Below are 17880 nucleotides of genomic sequence, written 5' to 3'. Positions count from 1 at the left end.
AATGAAAAATATTTTTATAAATAAATTAATACCAAAAGCAGGAACAAGGAGAACCTCAGCTTTATTGGATGCAGTGGGGTATAGAGTAACTAAAGATGAGGAAGGGTTTGAGGTACTTAAAATTAAGACAGATTGTCCTCAGGACAAAGGTTCTGAAGGGTTCTGCTCCAAGGGAGCAGCTGGGGACCTGCTGAGCCGCTCAGATGCTCACAGGAGTCTCTGGGACAAGAAGGGATCCATCCCAGGGGGATGAGGGAGCTGCTGGATGAGCTCCCCAAGCTGCTCTCCATCATTCACCATCAGTGCTGACTCACCAGGGAGGCCCCAGAGCACTGGAGGTGCCAATGTGAGCCCACAGGATGATCCTGCTCCCCAAAGGATGTTCCCATGGTGCCAACTCAGGAACTGAAATGGGGAGTGGGGCAGAGAGGAAAGGGCAAACAGGGATGGGCTGTATGAAGGGGAGGGAAAAGGGATGAGCAAGAGGAAGAAATTTATACCAGGAACTGTAAAGAAAGCAAAGGTGAAGCACAGGAAATGCTCAGTGAAATTCAGGATTGGCTGCCAGGCAGCCCTGGCTCTTACCAACAACCTCTGCAGAGAGACAGGAAAACCACAGCTCATGGGAACAAACTTCCTGGCTGACTTCAGAGGCCACAACAAACCTGAGTGGTTTCCCTGCCGTCCCCCAGCCCTTGCTGTGCCCGGCTCTGAGAGCACTCAGGCCCTGCAGCAGCACCAGGGGCAGGAGGGCAGTGGCACAGGAGCAGCACTGGCAGCACCAAGTGCTGCTGCTGCTGGGCACAGCTGCTGTGCCAGCTCTGATCTGCCCCAGCTCTGCACACAGACACTGCTGCTGCAGCTCCAGGGAAGGGAACAACAGGGTCAAATCTGGAGAAAACTCTGCTGGGACAGAGATCCTGTAGTTTGTTTGAAGCCATCAAGAGCACAGGCCATAACTGACACAATCTGTGGCCACAGGGAAGGTGGAGAGAAATTAAATGAGTAATGGAACAAATATTGGCTTTTTTTGTGGACAGTATGATCAAACTACAAAAAAGGAAAATAGTCCCATGGGAAAATGGCCCCATGGCCATGAACAGGAAATATCTCCTTTGGAAATAAAGAACACTGCCCCAGTTGGTTTTTAACAGCTGGCCCATTAACAGGAGATATCTCCCATGGAGATATAGAACACTGCCCCAGCTGGTCTATAAAATATGGCCATGAACAGGAGATATCCCGTTAGATAAAGAACACTGCCCCAGCTGGTTTATAAAATATGGCCATTAACAGGAGATATCCCATGGAGATAAAGAACACTGCCCTTGGTTTATAAAATATGGCCATGAACAGGAGATATCCCCACAGAAATAAAGAACACTGCCCCAGCTGGTTTATAAAATATCTCCATTAACAGAGTATATCTCCTTTGGAAATAAAGAACACTGCCCTTGGTTTATAAAATTTGGCCATTAACAGGAGATATCCCGTGGAGATAAAGAACACTGCCCAGCTGGTTTATAAAATATGATGATTAACAGAAGATATCTCCTTTTGAAAAAAAGAACACTGCCCCACCTGGTTTATAAAATTTGGCCATTAACAGAGAATATCCCATTAGATAAAGAACACTGCCTCACTGGTTTATAAAATATGGCCATGAACAGGAGATATCCCCACAGAGATAAAGGACACTGCCCCTGGTTTATAAAATATGGCCATTAACGGGAGATATCCCCTCTGGAAATAAAAAACCCTGCCTGGTTTATAAAATATGGCCATGAACAGAGAATATCTCCTTTGGAAATAAAGAACACTGCCCCAGCTGGTTTATAAAATGTGGCCATGAACAGGAGATATCCCCACAGAGATAAAGAACACTGCCTCACTGGTTTATAAAATATGGACCATTAACAGAGAGTATCTCCTCTGGAAATAAAGAACTCTGCCCCACCTGGTTTCAATGGATGCCCATTAGCAGAATATCTCCCACAGAGATCAGGATCACTGCCCCACCCTCAGCAGATGGTGACACAACAGATCCCTTTTATCACACCCTGCATTGTAACCCCAGGACTCATCAGCCACCTGCAGAGCACCCAGAGCAGAGAGGGACTAAAAGGAAATGCTGAGAGCAAACCACGGTCACTGAGGTTACTGAGCCTGGAGTCTCCAAAATAGTCAGGCCAGAAAAAAGGATGTACAAACACATTAAAAAATACCCACAGAAAGAACTTCACAGTCCCCTGTGTGCCCTGCAGGTGAGAGCTCATCTGTTAATTACAGCACACAGAACATGTTAATTGGAGAGAGCTCATCTGTTAATTACAACAGACAGAACATGTTAATTGGAGAGAGCTCACTGATAATTACAGCACACAGAACATGTTAATTGGAACAGTGAGGGTCACCAGTGATGTCACAGCCGTGCATGGGGAAGGTCTGTAAAAAACATCCCTGAAATGCTGGGGCAAGTACACAGTGAGGGACCCCAAAATCATCCCAAATCACCCCAAAACCACCCCTGAAATCACCCCCAAAACCACTCCTGAGATCACCCCAAATCACCCCCAAACCACCCTAAAATATCCCTGAAATAGCCACACAAACATCCTTGAGAAACCCTGGGACACAGACACAGTGAGGAGCCCCAAATCCCCCAAAATCCCCCCAAAACCATCCCTGACATCAGCCCAAAATATTCCTGGAATATCCCCTCTGACCCTGAGTGTCAGGAAAAGGAATCCACAAACAGCAGAGGCTGATGTCCAAACAGGAGACACAGGAGTCCCTTTTGTTTATTCCAATAAAGGAGAGGCCATGGGGCATCCCCTGGGGTCTCTCAGATTTTTGGAGCCTCCTTTTATCCCAATTTCCCATCCACATTTCCCTCTCTTTCCCCATTGCTGAGGTGCTTGAGAGGCACAGAATTCCCAAACACTGATCCCTGAGATTCCCCTCCAATGTACAACCCTCCCTTTTCATTTTTAATTCTTATAGAATTCATAATTTTCCCCCCATTGCTTCTTTCATCTTTCAATATCCAATTTCCTTTATCAGCAAACCTACAGTTTATAATAAAGGGAAATATATTTTCCATTTATCAATCAGTGGAATCCATCCCATTGTTTCCTTTATCTCTCAGTGCTGGTTTTATCCACCCACAGCTCGATTGTAAAGACAAATTCAACATTCCTCTCACGAGTAACGCTGGGACAAGGACAGAGCCACCCTGAAATCATCCTGAAATCATCCCTGAAATCACCCCAAAATATCCTCAAACACCCCCAAAATCCCCCAAACCACCTCCACATTTTGCCCAGAAATGCCCCCACCCAAAATCATTAAACCCACCCGGAATTCCCAAAAAAACCGCCCCGAATTCCCGAAAAACACCCTCAGAATTTCCGGAAATGCCCACACGAATTCCCAAATTATGGCCCCAAATTCCACAAAAAACTTCCCTGAAATTCCGTGCAGGGCACCCGCAAGGACCAGGGGAACGTCAAGGACCCAAATTCCCCAAAATCCACCCCGAATTCCCTAAAAATATCCCCAAAATCCCCCAAAATCGCCCCCAATCCCCGAAACCTCCCCCAGCTCCAAAAAAACCAAACAACCGAAATTCCCACCCCCCCTCCCCAGAACCCTCCTGGCACCCCCCAAAACCCCTCAGGACCCCCAAAATCTCCCCCGGATGGATTTGGGGCAGGACCAAGGAGCAGAATTCCCAAAAAATCCGCCCCGAATTCCCAAATTTCCCCCAAATCCCCCGGCCCGGATACAGTTGAAGTCTCCCCATGGGCGCCGCCATCTTGACCGGATATGGCCGCGCTCACTTCCGGTGGCGGGCGGCGCTCTGGCCCCGTCTCTATGGTCAGGCCGCGCCTCTCCCGCCCCCGTCTCTATGGTAACGCCGGAGCCCATCTGGCCCTGGGTCCTCCCAACTCGCTGCTCCCGGGGATCCCGCCGGCTCCCGCCGCTCTCGGGGGGTCCGGGGGGAATTTGGGGGGTCCCGGGGAGTTCTGGGGGGTCCCGAGGGGTCGCGGGGGGGTTCGGGGGGTGCCGTGACCGCGATGCTGCTGACGGTGAAGGCGCTGCAGGGCCGCGAGTGCAGCCTGCAGGTACGGGGGGAGGGGCTGGCGGAGATTTGGGGGGGATTTTGGGGGGATTTTGGGGGTCTCACCCCCCGGGACCCCCCAGGTGTCCCCCGAGGAGCGCGTGGGGGCTCTCAAGGCGCTCGTGGCCGAGCGGCTCCAGGTGCCCGTGGAGCAGCAGCGGCTCCTGTACCGGGGCAAGGCGCTGGCAGGTACGGGCGGTGGGGAGGGGGATGGGGGGGCTGGGGAGGGGGATTGGGGACATTTATGGGGGCTGGGGATGGTTTATAGTGGGGTTTTGGGGGATTTGGGGCGGATTTTGGGGGGGAATTTTGGGTATTTGGAGTATTTGGGTATTTGGGGTATTTGGTAATTTTGGGCTGGGGATGATTTAAAGTGGGGTTTGGGGCGGATTTTGGGGGAATTATGGGGATTTGGGAGGATTTGAGGAGAGATTGGTGGGGTCTGGGGGGGATTTGGGGGGCTGGGAGGGAATTTGCGGGCATTTGGGGGGCATTGGGGAGGGGGATTTGGGGGCATGGGGAGAGAATTTTGGGAATTTGGAGGAATTGCGGGGGGGCTGGGGATGGTGTAAACGGGGGTTTGGGGGGATTTGGGGCAGATTCCGGAGGGATTTTGGGGATTTGGGGGGCTGGGAGGGAATTTGGGGGGATTTGGGGGGACTGGGGATGGTTTAAAGTGGGGTTTGGGGGGATTAGAGGCGGATTTTGGGGGAGAATTTTGGGTATCTGGGGGGGCTGGGGGGGAATTTGGGGGGTTTCGAGGGGCTAGGGAGAGAATTTTGGGGATTTGGGAGGGTTTGAGGAGAATTTTTGGGGGATTTAGAGGAATTTGGGGGGGCTGGGGATGGTTTATGGTGGGGTTTTGGGGATGTGGGGCGGATTTTGGGGGGAATTTGGGGATTTGGGAGGATTTGAGGAGATTCTGGGGGGATTTTGGGGGCCTGAGAGGAACTTGAGGGCATTTGGGGGGGGATTTGTGGGGGCTGGGGGATGGTTTAGCGTGGGGTTTGGGGGAAATTTTGGGGGTTTGAGGAGAGTTCGGTGGGATTTGGGGGGATTTGGGGGGGCTGGGAGGGAATTCTGGGGAAATTTGGAGGGGATTTGGGGGGTGTTGGGGTGTTTAGAGAGAGAATTTTGGGGATTTGGGGAGGCTGGGGATGGTTTATAGTGGGGTTTTGGGGATTTGAGGTGGATTTTGGCGGGGATTTTGGGTATCTGGGGGGATTTGAGGAGGTTTTGGGGGGGCTGGGGGGGAATTTGAGGACATTTTGGGGGGATTTCGGGGGTGTTGGGTGCTTGGGGAGAGAATTTTGGGGATTTGGAGGGATTTGGGATGGTTTATAGTGGGGTTTGGGGGGATTTGGGGAGAAATGTTGGGGATTTGAGGAGAGTTCGGTGGGGTCTGGGGGGGATTTTAGGGATTTGGGTGGGCTGGGAGGGAATTTGGGGGGGTTTGGGGAGAGAATTTTGGGGATTTGGAGGAATTGGGGGGCTGGGGAGGGTTTAAAGTGGGGTTTGGGGGAAAATTTTGGGGATTTGAGGAGAGTTTGCTGGATTTTGGGGGGGATTTTGGGGATTTGAGGGGGCTGGGAGGGAATTTGGGAACATTTGGGGGGGAATTTGGGGGGATTTGGGGGCATGGGGATGGTTTAAAGGGAGATTTTTGGGGGCTGGGGGAAATTCTGGGGGGATTTGAGGAGATTTGGGGGGATTTGGAAGGGGATTTGGGGATTTGGGGGGTCTGGGATGGAATTTGGGGTGCTTGGAGAAAAATTCGGGGAAGAATTTGGGAAGTTTGAATGGGGTTTGGAGAGATTTGGGGGATTTGGGGTCAAATTTCGAGATCCAAACTTCTCGGGATTTCCCCCAAATTTTGGGGGCTATTCCGGGGGGTCCCTCCCCTGAATCCCCCACCCAAATTTCGGAATCTCCCCCAAATTTCCCCAATTTCCCTAGCGGGGAAGTGGGAGGGATCCCATTTTGGGATCAAATTTCAGCCCCCAAATTTCCCGTGATTTCCCCCAAATTTTGGGGGCTATTCCGGGAGGGTCCCCCCTCGACCCCCCCCTCATTTTTTGGGGTGTCCCCCCCTCCCCTCCCCCCCCAGACGAGCGCCGTCTCTCCGATTATTCCATCGGGCCCTCGGCGCGGCTCAACCTGGTGCTGAAGCCGCCGGCGGGGGGGGGAGGGGCGCGGGCCGGGGGTGGGGGAGGGGCCGCGACCCCCCCCGAGGATTTGGGGGAGCCCCCCCCGCCCCCCCCCGCCGTCTTTGGCCCCGGCCTGGCGCAGATTTTGGGGAGACATTTCGGGAGCCAGGAGGGGCCGAGGGTCCTGCAGCAGCTGCTCAAGGTTTGGGGGGGGCTGGGGGGATTTTGGGGGGATTTGGGGGGTCCTGGGGGGATTTGAGGAGGATTTGGGGGGTCTTGGGAGGATTTTGGGTGGTCCTGGGGGCTATTGGGGGGATTTTGGGGAGGATTTTGGGGGTCCTGGGGGGTCCTGGGGGAATTTTGGGAGGATTTGGGGGGTTCTGGGGAATTTGGTGGGTCCTGGGGGAATTTGGGGAGGATCTGAGGGGTCCTGGGGGGGATTTTTGGGATTTTGGGGAGGATTTGGGGTGGTCCTGTGGGGATTTTGGGGGGTCCTGGGAGGATTTTGGGGGGGATTTGGGGTGGTCCTGTGGGGATTTTGGGAGGGTCCTGGGGGAATTTTGGGAGAATTTGGGGGGACCTGGGGGGATTTGGGAATTTTGGGAGGGTCCTGGGGGGAATTGGGGAGGATCTGAGGGGTCGTGGGTGGATTTGGAGGGGGTCCTGGGGGGGATTTTGGGGGGTCCTAGGGTGAATTTGGGGAGGTTCTGAGGGGTCCTGGGAGGATTTTGGGGGATTTTGGGGGGTCCTGGGGGGATTTGGAGGATCGTGGGGGGGTCCTTGGGGGATTTTGGGGGTCCTGGGGGGATTTTAAGGGCGATTTGGGGGATCCTGGGGAAATTTGGGGAAGGATTTGGGGGTCCTGGGGGGTCCTGGGGGGTTTGGGGGGAATTTGGGGATTTTATGGGGGAGGGTTTTGGGGGGGAGGGGTTGGGGGTTCCCGTGGATATTTTGAGGTTCCCTGTGGATATTTTGGGGGTCCCAGTGGATATTTCGGGGTTCCCGTGGATATTTTGGGGTTCCCAATCTCATTTCTGCCCCCCCAGGACTATGACCGCTCTCTCCGGGGGCTCAGCCTGGACGATCTCGAGCGTTTGGGGGCGCGGCTGCTGCAGGAGGGGGGGGGAGGGGCAGGAGGAGCCCCCCCCGAGCCCCTCCCCCACCCCGGGCCCCTCCCCCCGCCCGAGTGCGGCCCCTCCCCCACCCCCTGAGGGGACCCCAGAGGAAAAAAAACCAAAAAAATCCAAATTTACCCCAAAATCCTCTCGGGTGTGGAGTGAAGGGGAGAGAGGAGGTGGGGGGGACTGGGGGGACTGGGAGGGAACTGGGAGGGACTGGGAGGGAACTGGGAGCACTGGGAGGGAAATGGGGGGAATGGGGAGGGACTGGGAGGGAACTGGGAGGGAAATGGGGGGAATGGGGAGGGACTGGGAGGGAAATGGGGGGAATGGGGAGGGACTGGGAGGTAACTGGGAGGGAAATGGGGGGTACTGGGCGGTTACTGGGAGCTCTGGGCAGGCACTGGGAGGGCACTGTGAGGTTACTGGGAACACTGGGAGGGCGCTGGGAGCACTGGGAGGGCGCTGGGAGGTTACTGGGAACACTGGGCGGGCACTGGGAACACTGGGCGGGCACTGGGAGCGCTGGGAGAGCACTGGGAGAGTAATGGGAGGTAACTGGGAGCACTGGGCGGGCACTGGGAGGGCACTGGGATCACTGGGAGCCGCTGGGGGGCGCTGGGGGTGCTGTTCCCCGCCGCAGGGGGGCACTGGGAGCACTGGGAGAGCACTGGGAGCACTGGGGGGGCACTGGGAGAACACTGGGAGCACTGGGAGCATTGGTGTGTCACTGGGAGCACTGGGAGGGCACTGGGAGAGCACTGGGAGCACTGGGGGGGCACTGGGAGCACTGGGAGCATTGGTGTGTCACTGGGAGCCGCTGGGGGGCGCTGTTCCCCACCGCAGGAGGGCACTGGGCGGTCACTGGGAGCACTGGGAGGTCACTGGGATCACTGGGAGCCGCTGGGGGGCGCTGTGAGGTTATTGGGAGCACTGGGCGGTCACTGGTGTGTCACTGGGATCATTGGGAGCCGCTGGGGGGCGCTGTTCCCCGCCGCAGGGGCCGCCGGGAGTTGCAGTCCCGGCAGCACTTCCGGCTGTGACGTCACTGAGCCCCGACCGCACCCACTCCCCATTGGCTCACTGGGCGGCCCCGCCCCCTCTCCTGATTGGCCGCCGTGCCCAGTGCGCTGGTTGGCCGAAATCCACGATGTGGGCGGGGCAGAGAGCGCTCCGAGCGCTGATTGGACAACCCCGCGCGCTCCCAGCGCTGATTGGTGGAGGCGCGAACCCGGAAGTCGCGCTGTCACTCGGGGCAGCGTCGGGGCAACGGCGGCGGTGAGGGGGGAGGGGCGGGGGGGGGCGGAATTTGGGGGGTCCCGGGGGGGTCCCGGGGGGGTTTGGGGGTCCCGGGGGGGCGGCGGTGACCGGGGGGGGCTCTGACCCCTCCCCCACCCCAAAATTCCATTGCAGGCCCCACGCGGAGCCCCCGGAGCGGGATGAGAGTGGCGGGTACGGGGGGAGGGGCGGGGGAGGGGGAGGGGGGGCTGGGGAATTTGGGGGGGAATTTGGGGGGGATTTGGGGGGGATTTTGGGGGTCCTGGAGGGTCTGGGGGGGATTTGGGGGGGAATTTTGGGAGAATTTTGGGGGACTGTTGGGGATTCTGGGGGATTTTTGGGGGATTTTTAGGGGTCCTGGAGGTTCTGGAGGGGATTTTGGGGAATTTCTGGGGGGATTTGCGGCGAATTTTGGGAATTTGGGGGGAATTTGGGGGCTCCTGAAGGGTCTGGGGGGGAATTTTTGCGGGATTTTGGGGAAATTTGGGGAATTTTGGGGGGTCCTGGAGGGGATTTGGGGGGATTTTGGGGGATTTTGAGGAATTGTTGAGGGAATTTTGGGGGGTCCTGAAGGGTCTGGGGGGGTTTGGGGGAATTTTGGGGGGAATTTTGGGAGAATTTTGGGGATTTTTGGGGGAATTTGGGGAAATTTTGGGGGGTCCTGGAGGGTCTGGGGGGGGCTCTGAGTGCCCCTCCCCCCCATGCCCGGGTTGGGATTTTTGGGAAAAATTTTGGGGAAATTTTGGGGTTTTTGGGGTGGTTTGGAGAGATTTTGGGGTTTTTTTGGGGAAACTTTTGAGGGGTTTTGGTCTGGGTTTTGGGGAATTTGGGGGGGATTTTTGGGGGGATTTTGGAGCGAATTTTGGAGGACTTGGGGGAATTTTGGGAGATTTTGGGGGGAGATTTTTGGGGCGATTTTGGGGGGATTTTGGGATACCCTCGATGTATTTTTGGGCTGATTTTTGGGCGGCTCCGGGCTCTGTTCGGGGAATTTTGGAGCATTTTGGGGATTTTGGGGATTTTTGGAAAAGGAATTGGAGATTTTGGGGGAGATTTTGGGAGATTTTGGGGATTTTGGAGCCGTTTTGGGGCGGTTTGGGGGAATTTTGGGGATTTTTGGGGTGGTTCGGGGGCGTTTTGGGGGGATTTTTATGGGGTTTGAGGGGATTTGGGTGATTTTGGGGCTGTTTTAGTGGGTTTGGGGTGATTTTGGTGTTATTTTGGTGATTTTGGGGTGGTTTTGGGGCTGTTTTGGGGATTTTGAGGGGTTTTTTTGAGTGATTTGGGGGAGTTTTTTGGATGATTTTGGGGGTATTTTCAGGGTGATTTTGGTGATTTTTGGGTGTTTTGGAATGTTTTTTTGGGGTGATTTTGGGGAGTTTTCATGGTGTTTTTTAGGGTGATTTGGGGCAGTGTTTTGGATGATTTTCAGGGTGAATTTTGGGTGATTTGAGTGGGTTTTAGGGTGGTTTTGGGACGATTTTTGGGGTTATTTTTAGGATGATTTTGAGGGAGTTTCTGGGGTATTTTCAGGATGATTTTGGGGTGGTTTTGGTGGTTTTTAGGATGTTTTTGGGGTGTTTTCAGGATGATTTTTGGGCGGTTTTTGGGTGTTTTGGGGGATTCTCAGGGTGATTTTTGGGGTGAGTTTTGGGCGGTTTTTTGGGGTGTTTTGGGCTGTTTCTGGCAGTTTTGGGGGATTCTCAGGGTGATTTTTTGGGTGATTTTGGGGTGATTTTGGAGCAATTTTGGGGTGTTTCTGGGGCAGTTTTTGGGTGATTTTTGGGGGCAGTTTTGGGCAGTTTTTGGGCTGTTTCTGGCTGGTTTTGGGGATTCTCAGGGTGACTCTCAGGACGATTATGGAGCAGTTTTGGGGGTGATTTTTGGGCTGTTTGTGGGCAGTTTCTGGCCGCTTTTGGGTTGATTTTTCGGGCAGTTTTTTGGGCGGTTTTGGGGCAATTTTTGGGGTGTTTTGGGTGATTTTTTGGGTGATTTTGGGCAGTTTCTGGCCGTTTTTGGGTGATTTTGGGGTGATTTTGGGACAGTTTTTTGGGTGATTTTTGGGGTGATTTTGGGCTGTTTTGACACAGTTTTTGGGCTGTTTTTGGTGACCCTCACGCTGCTCTCCCCTCCCCAGCCCCCCTCCGCCTCCTGGCCCTGGGGGGCGCGGCCGCCCTGGCCTGGCTGGCGGTGACGTCACTGCTGGGACCCCCCCGCGCCCCTCCCCCCCTGCTGCGGCTGCTGCGCCGTGAGTGGGGGAGGGGCGGGGGGGAGGGGCAGAAATAACCCAAAAAACAACGGGGGGGACCCCAAAATAAACCCCAAAAATCAACGGCGGGGGAGGGGCAAAAATAACCCCAAAAATCAAGGAGTGGGGGAGGGGCAAAGGAGGGGACCCAAAATAATCCCAAAAACCAGTGGGGGGGGGAGGGGCGAGGGACCCTAAACTAAACCTAAAAATAACTGGGGGGAGGGGTGAGGGATCCCAAAAATAACCCCAAAAATCAACGGGGGGGGAGGGGCCCCAAAATAATCCCAAAAATAAATGGGGGGGGGATGGGCAAACGGGGACCCCAAAAATCAACGGGGGGAGACCCCAAAATAATCCCAAAAATGAACGAGTGGGGGAGGGGCAAAGGAGGGGACCCCAAAAACCAAAGGGGGGGGAGGGACCCCAAAAATAACCCCAAAAATCAACGGAGGGGGGAGGGGCGAGGGGGGGGGGCAAAAATAACCCCAAAGTGGGGGGGAGGGGGCCCAAAATAACCCCAAAAATCAAGGGGGGGGCCCTAAAAAAACCAAAACCAACGGGGGGGGAGGGGCCCGAAAGTGAATGATGGGTGGGGGAGGGGCGACCCCGAAATTCGGGGAGGGGGGGGAGGGGAGACCCCGATAGGGGAGGGGTCGTTAATGCCCCGCCCCTCCCCCCACGCAGGTGAGGAGAATCCCCCCACGGCAGGTGAGGGGGGAGGGGCGGCGGTGGGGTGGAGGAGGGGCCAAAAATCGGTGCTAAAATGGGGGGGAGGGGCAAGAGTGAGGTGGGGGAGGGGCAAATGTTAAAGGGGCGGGGCCAATTCTGAATGGGGAGGGGCAAGAGAGGTGGGGGAGGGGCAAATGTGAAGGGGGAGGGGCAAATTCTGAATGGGGGAGGGGCAAGCGAGGTGGGGGAGGGGCTTGGGGGGGTCCCCGGACCCCTCCCCCCTCCAGAGCCTCACCTTTCAATTGCATTGGGGGAGGGGAAAAAAGGGGGGTGGGGGAGGGGCAAGAGTGGGGGAGGGGCAAAATGTGAAAGGGGGAGGGACAAGAGAGGAGGGGGAGGGGCAGATTGTGATGGGGGAGGGGCGAATGTGAAGGGGGAGGGGCCAAGAGTGGGGGAGGGGCAAGAGTGGGGGAGGGGCAAAATGTGAAAGGGGGAGGGACAAGAGAGGTGGGGGAGGGGCAAACTGCAATGGGGGAGGGGCAAGAGAGGTGGGGGAGGGGCCGCTGCAGGGATTTTGGGGGTCCCCGGGCCCCTCCCCCCCTCTCCAATCAGGGTGGGGGAGGGGCTGGACCCCCTCAGGGGGTTTGGGGGTGTCGGTGGGGGAGGGGCACTCCCAGCCGGGATTTTTGGTATTTTTTGGGGGAGGGGCGCTCCCAGTTGGGATTTTTGGGGGGGTCCCTCGCTGATCCCGCCCCCCCCCCCCCCCCAGCGCCCCGCCCCCCCCGGTTCAAGTGCGGCCTCCCCCGGCCCTGCCCCCCCCGGCATTTCGCCTTCCGGGTCCTGAGCGGGGCCGCGAACGTGGTGGGACCGAGAATCTGCCTGGAGGGGAGAGAGTGAGAGGGGGAGGGGTGAGAGGGGGAGGGGCGGGGGGGGAAGAGAGGGGGAGGGGATGGAGGAGGGGCTGGGATGGGGAGGGGGAGGGCGGGGGGAGGGGACAGGGGGTGAGGGAGGGGCTGAGAGTGAGTGGGGGAGGGGCGAGAGAGTGGGGGAGGGGCAGAGGGGGAGGTTCCCGGAGGTGGGGGAGGAGCAAAGGAGAGGGGGAGGGTCCTTGAGGTGAGGGAGGAGCAGCAGGAGGGGCTGTGGGTGGGGGAGGGGCTGGGATGAGTGGGGGAGGGGCTGAGGGGGAGGGTCCAAGAGGTGGGGGAGGGGCAGTGGTGGGGGAGGGGCCAAGGAGAGGGGGAGGGACAGAAGGAGGGGCTGAGAAGTGGGGGAGGGGCCGAGGGGTGGGGGAGGGGCTGAGAAATGGGGGAGGGGTCCTGAGCAGATTTGGGGGTCCCTGGATGGGATTTTGGGAATCCCCAGGGGGGATTGAGGCACCTCCAGAGGGGTGGGAGTGGGGGAGGGTCTGACCCCGCCCCTCCCCCCCCAGGTTGATGAGCAGCGTCAAGAACAACGTGGGGAGGGGCCTGAACATCGCCCTGGTGAACGGTGGGGGAGGGGCGGGGCGGGGGGGGAGGGGCGGCCTGGAATGGGGCGGGGTCAGTTGGGGTGGGGGAGGGGCAGGGGCAAAACATTGGGGTGGGGGAGGGGCAAAAATGGGAGGCGTGAATTGGGGTGGGGGAGGGGCAGTGTGGGTGGGGGAGGGGCAAACCCGGGGTGTGAACGGGGGGGAGGAGCCAATGGCGGGGTGGGGGGAGGGGCAGGCTCAGGGGTTCCCCTCCCCCCCCTCACCCCCTGCCCCTCCCCCCCCCAGGGGTCAGTGGGGAGCTGATCGCGGCCCAGGCCTTCGACATGTGGGCAGGGGGTGAGTGCCCCTCCCCCACCCTGTGCCCCTCCCCCACCCTGTGCCCCTCCCCCACCTGATTTGGGGTTGATTCCCCCCCAATGTTTGGGGTTATTTCCCCCATTTTTGGGGTTCCCTCCCCATCCCGAGTCTCTCCTCAATTTCGGGGTTCCCCCCCTCATTTTTGGGTTCTCTCCCTATCCTGGGTCTCCCCCCATTTTTGGGGTCCCTCCCCAATTTCAGCCCCCCCCAGTTTTGGGGTTTTCTCCCCCTGTTTGGGGTTCCCCCCCCACTTTCGGGGTTCTCTCCCCATTTTTGAGGTTCCCTCCCCCATCCCAGCTCTCTCTGATTTCGGGGTTCCCTCCCCAATTTCGGGGTTCCCCCATCCCGGGGTTCCCTCCCCCATTCCCAGGTCTCTCCCCATTTTTGGGGCTCTCTGATTTCGGGGTTTCCTCTCCATTTTTGGGTTCCCTCCCCAATTTTGGGGTTCTCCCCCCATCCCGAGGCTCTCTCTGATTTTTGGGTTCTCTCCCCATCCCGGGTCCCCCCCATTTTTGGGGTCTCTCCCCAGTTTTGGGTCCCCCCAATTTCGGGGTTCCCTCCCCATTCCGAGTCTCTCCTCATTTTCGGAGTCCCCCCTATTTTTGGGTTCCTCCCCATTTTTGGGTCTCTCTGATTTTGGGGTCCCCTCCCATCCTGGATCTCTCTGATTTTGGGTTCCCCCCCATTTTTGGATCTCTCTGATTTCGGGTTCCCCCCCCCATTTTGGGGTCCCCCCCATTTTTGGGTCCCCTCCCCATTTTTGTCTCTCTCTGATTTCTGTCCCCCATTCCCCCCCAGACGTGGAGGAGCTGCTGCGGTTCCTGCGGCCGCTGCACGAGGGGACGCTGGTGCTGGTGGCTTCCTACGATGACCCGGCCACCAAGTGAGGGGGGAGGGGCTGGGGGGGCTGGGGCATCCTGGGTGGGATTTTGGGGTCCCTGGGTGGATTTTGGGGGTCCCTGGGTGGGATTTTGGGGCTCTCTGAGGAGGTTTTGGGGGTCCCTGGGCAAGTCTGGGGAGTCCTGGGTGGGATTTTGGGGGGTCCTAGGAGGATCTGGGGTCCCTCAGGGAGGATTTGGGGGTCCCTGGGAGGATTTGGGGGGTCCTTCATGGGATTTGGGGGTCCCTGGGTGGGTCTGGAGGGTCCTGGCTGGGATTTGGGGGGTCCTGAGGTGAATCTGGGGATCCCTGGGAGGATTTTTTTGGGGGTCCCTGGGGGGATTTTGGGATCCCTGGGGAGGATCTGGGGGGTCCTGGATGGGATTTTGGGGCCCTCCAAGGAGGTTTTGGGGTCCCCCAGGGAGGCTTTGTGGTACCTGAGGATGATTTGGGGGTCCTGGGAGGGTCTAGGGGTCCCTGGGTGGGTCTGGGGGTCCTGGGTGGGATTTTGGGGCCCTCTGAGGAGGTTTTGGGGTCCTTGGGGAAGTTTCTGGGTTCCCAGGATGATTTTTTGGGGTCCCCTGGATGGGATTTTGGGATCCCAGGATGACTTTTGGAGTCCCAGAATTATTTTTTGGGGTCCCAGGATGGGATTTTGGGGTTCCCAGGATGATTTTTAGGTTCCCAGGATGATTTTTTGGGATCCCAGGATCATTTTTGGGATCCCTGGGATGATTTTTGGGTGTCCCAGAATGAATTTTTAGGGTCCCAGAATGATTTCTGGGTTCCCAGGATGATTTTTAGGTTCCCAGGATGATTTTTGGGTTCCCAGGATGATTTTTGGGGTCCCAGAATGAATTTTTGGGGTCCCAGGATGATTTTTAGGGCCCCTGGATAGAATTTTTAGGTTCCCAGGATGAATTTTTAGGTTCCCAGGATGATTTTTGGGGGTTCCCAGGATCATTTCTGGGTTCCCAGGATAATCTTTGCCCCCCCTCCCCCAGGCTGACCGAGGAGAGCCGCCGGATTTTCGGGGAGCTCGGCAGCGCCGTGGCCAAAGATTTGGGGTTCAGGGACAGCTGGGTGTTCGTGGGGGCCAAGGGGGTGCAGGACAGGAGCCCCTTCGAGCAGGTGCGGCTGGGGGGGTTGGGGGGGTTTGGAGGGGGTTGGGGGGGTTATGGGGGGAGCTTTGGGGTGTTTGGGGTGGTTTGAGGGGGATCTTGGGGGGTTTTGGGGGGGATTTGGGGTGGTTTGGGGGGGTTTGGGGTGTTTGGGGGGATTTTGGGGTGATTGAGGGGGAATTTGGGGGATTATGGGAGGATTTGGGGGGTTATAGGGAGGATTTGGGGGGATTTGGGGGGGTGGTGGGGAAGATATGGGGTTTTTGGGGTGGTTTGGGGGGGATTTTGGGGTGGTTTGAGGGGAATTGGGGTTGTTTGGGATGGTTTGAGGTGGGTTTGGGGTGGTTTGAGGGGGATTTTGGGGGGATTTGGAGGGGATTTGGGGGCGTTGGGCGGGTTATGGGGAGGATTTGGGGGGATTATGGGGGAGATTTGGGTTGTTTGGGGGGGTTGAGGGGGATTTGGGGGATTTTGAGATGATTTGAGGGGTTTTGGAGGGATTTGGGGGGGGGTTGAGGGGGATTTTGGGGGTTTGGGGGTTGATTGGGGGGATTTTGGGGATCTCTGGGGGCATTTTGGGGGGATTTGGAGGGATTTTGGGGATGTTTTGGGGGGATTTGAGGCGTCTTGGAGGGATTTTGGGGGGGATTTGGGGGGTTTATGAGGAGGGTTTGGGGGATTATGGGGGAGATTTGGGGGTTTTGGGGTGGTTTGAGGGGGATTTGGGGGGATTTTGGGATTATTTGGAGGGGCTTGGGGGGATTTTGGGGATCTTTGGGGTGGTTTTGGGGGGATTATGGGATTACTTGGGGGGATTATGGAGTTTTGGGGGGGATTTGAGGGGATTTGAAGGGGATTTGGGGGATCTCTGGGGGGGTTTTGGGGTGGTTGGGATGGATGATGGGGGGAATTGGGGAGGGGTTGGGGATGATTTGGGGGGATTTGGGGTGATCTGGGGGGATGTTGGGGGGATTTTGGGGGTTATGGGGTGGATTTGGGGGAGTTATGGAGCAATTATGGGGTGATGTGAGAGGTTTTGGGGGGGCGGTTCCAGGGCGGTTTGGGGCTGTTTGGGCAGGATTTGGGGGGGGTTGGGGGATTATGGGGCAATTTGGGGGGTTCTGGGGTGGATTTTGGGGACGTTTTGGGGGTTATGGGGCGGTTTTGGGGTGGATTTTGGGGGATTTGGGAGGATTTTGTGTTGTTTGGAGGGGTTCTGGGGCAGCTGGGGGGGTCATCGGGAGCACTTCTGGGGTCTGGGGGGTTCCCATAACCCCAAACCCCCTGACCCCAAAGCCCCTGACCCAACCCCCCTGACCCCAAACCCCCTGACCCCAAACCCCCTGACCCCAAACCCCCTCCCCCCCCAGCACGTCCGGAACAGCCGCAGCTCCAACAAATACGAGGGGTGGCCGGAGGCGCTGGAGCTGGGGGGGTGCGTCCCACAGAGACCCCCGGGCTGACCCCAATGGGGGACCCCAAAAACTGCCGGGGGGACCCCAAAACCCGGGGGGACCCCAAAAACTGCCAGGGGGAGACCCCAAAAGTGACCCCCAAAATGGGGGGATCCCACAAACTGCCCGAGGGGATCCCAGAACCGGAGGGTGACCCCAAAAGTGACCCCAAAATCGAAGGGGGGTCAAAACTTCGGGGGGACCCCAGAACTGCCCAGGGGGGACCCTAAAAGTGACCCCAAAACCGGGGGGACCCCAAAACCCGGGGGGGGCCCAAAAACTGCCCAGAGGTGATCCCAAAACCGCGGGGGAACCCCAAAAGTGACCCCATAACCGGGGGGGACCTCAGAACCGGGAGGGGGACCCCAAAACCCGGGGAGACCCCAAAAGTGACCCCAAAACCGGAAAAGACCCCAAACCCCCGGGGGGGATGCAAAAAGTGACCCCAGAACCACAGGGAGACCCCAAAAACTTCCCGGGGTGACCCCAAAACCCGGGGGAGATCCCAAAACTGCCCAGGGCACCCCAAAACCCGGGGACACCCCAAAAGTGACCCCAAAACCCGGGGGGACCCCAAAACCCGGAGGGACCCCAGAACCGCGGGGGGACCCCAAAATCCCCTGGAGCCCCCCCCGTGTCCCCCCTGCGCCCCCAAAATGTCCCCAAATAAAGGCGGGGTTCGGGGTCCCCCCTCGGGCTCTCTTTGGGATTTTTGGGATTTTTTTGCCGTTTTTGGGGTCGATTCCTCTCGGGTTTGGGACGGAAAATTTCCCAAAGTCCTCGGGGGGGTCTGGGGTGAAATTCGGGTTTATTGGAGGTGGCTGCACAGGGGGGGGACCCCAAAATGGGACAGGGGGACCACGAGCCCCTCGAGGGACCCCAAATGTGACAGGGGGACCCAAATGTGACACCAGTGACCCCACATGTGACAGGAGTGACCCCAAATGAGACACGAGCCCCTCGAGGGGCCCCAAATGTGACAGGGGGGACCCCAAAGTGACACCAGTGACCCCAA

General features: G+C 57.7%; 2 protein-coding genes across 2 annotated transcripts; both read left to right on the top strand.

Moving 5' to 3' along the window:
- The first annotated feature begins 4019 nt into the window (after positions 1–4019).
- Positions 4020–8431, top strand: UBL4A (ubiquitin like 4A). The gene is made up of 5 exons (XM_033083541.1): positions 4020–4127; positions 4207–4312; positions 6231–6472; positions 7317–7425; positions 8235–8431. Exons 1-5 carry the CDS (start codon positions 4080–4082, stop codon positions 8429–8431), a joined length of 702 nt encoding a protein of 233 aa, XP_032939432.1. The 5' UTR covers positions 4020–4079.
- A 338-nt stretch (positions 8432–8769) lies between these two features.
- On the top strand, positions 8770–17556 carry FAM3A (FAM3 metabolism regulating signaling molecule A). Its single transcript, XM_033083519.1, has 10 exons — positions 8770–8840; positions 10804–10914; positions 11602–11625; positions 12356–12479; positions 13016–13074; positions 13340–13390; positions 14210–14294; positions 15295–15421; positions 16782–16888; positions 16951–17556. Exons 1-9 carry the CDS (start codon positions 8828–8830, stop codon positions 16872–16874), a joined length of 687 nt encoding a protein of 228 aa, XP_032939410.1. The 5' UTR covers positions 8770–8827; the 3' UTR covers positions 16875–16888; positions 16951–17556.
- Positions 17557–17880: the final 324 nt, after the last annotated feature.

This window comes from Catharus ustulatus, chromosome 32, assembly GCF_009819885.2.
Source record: "Catharus ustulatus isolate bCatUst1 chromosome 32, bCatUst1.pri.v2, whole genome shotgun sequence".
Classification (NCBI taxonomy): domain Eukaryota; kingdom Metazoa; phylum Chordata; class Aves; order Passeriformes; family Turdidae; genus Catharus; species Catharus ustulatus.
The sequence above is the reverse complement of the archived record's forward strand: the minus strand, read 5'-3'. Positions and strand labels throughout refer to the sequence as shown.

Coding starts and splice junctions, on each gene's coding strand:
- UBL4A (XM_033083541.1), top strand. CDS start 4,080: ATGCTGCTGACGGTGAAGGCGCTGCAGGGCCGCGAGTGCAGCCTGCAG. Junction 4,313..6,230: donor CCGGGGCAAGGCGCTGGCAG/GTACGGGCGGTG, acceptor CTCCCCCCCCAG/ACGAGCGCCGTCTCTCCGAT. Junction 6,473..7,316: donor TCCTGCAGCAGCTGCTCAAG/GTTTGGGGGGGG, acceptor CTGCCCCCCCAG/GACTATGACCGCTCTCTCCG.
- FAM3A (XM_033083519.1), top strand. Junction 10,915..11,601: donor CCTGCTGCGGCTGCTGCGCC/GTGAGTGGGGGA, acceptor CCCCCCACGCAG/GTGAGGAGAATCCCCCCACG. Junction 15,422..16,781: donor ACAGGAGCCCCTTCGAGCAG/GTGCGGCTGGGG, acceptor CTCCCCCCCCAG/CACGTCCGGAACAGCCGCAG.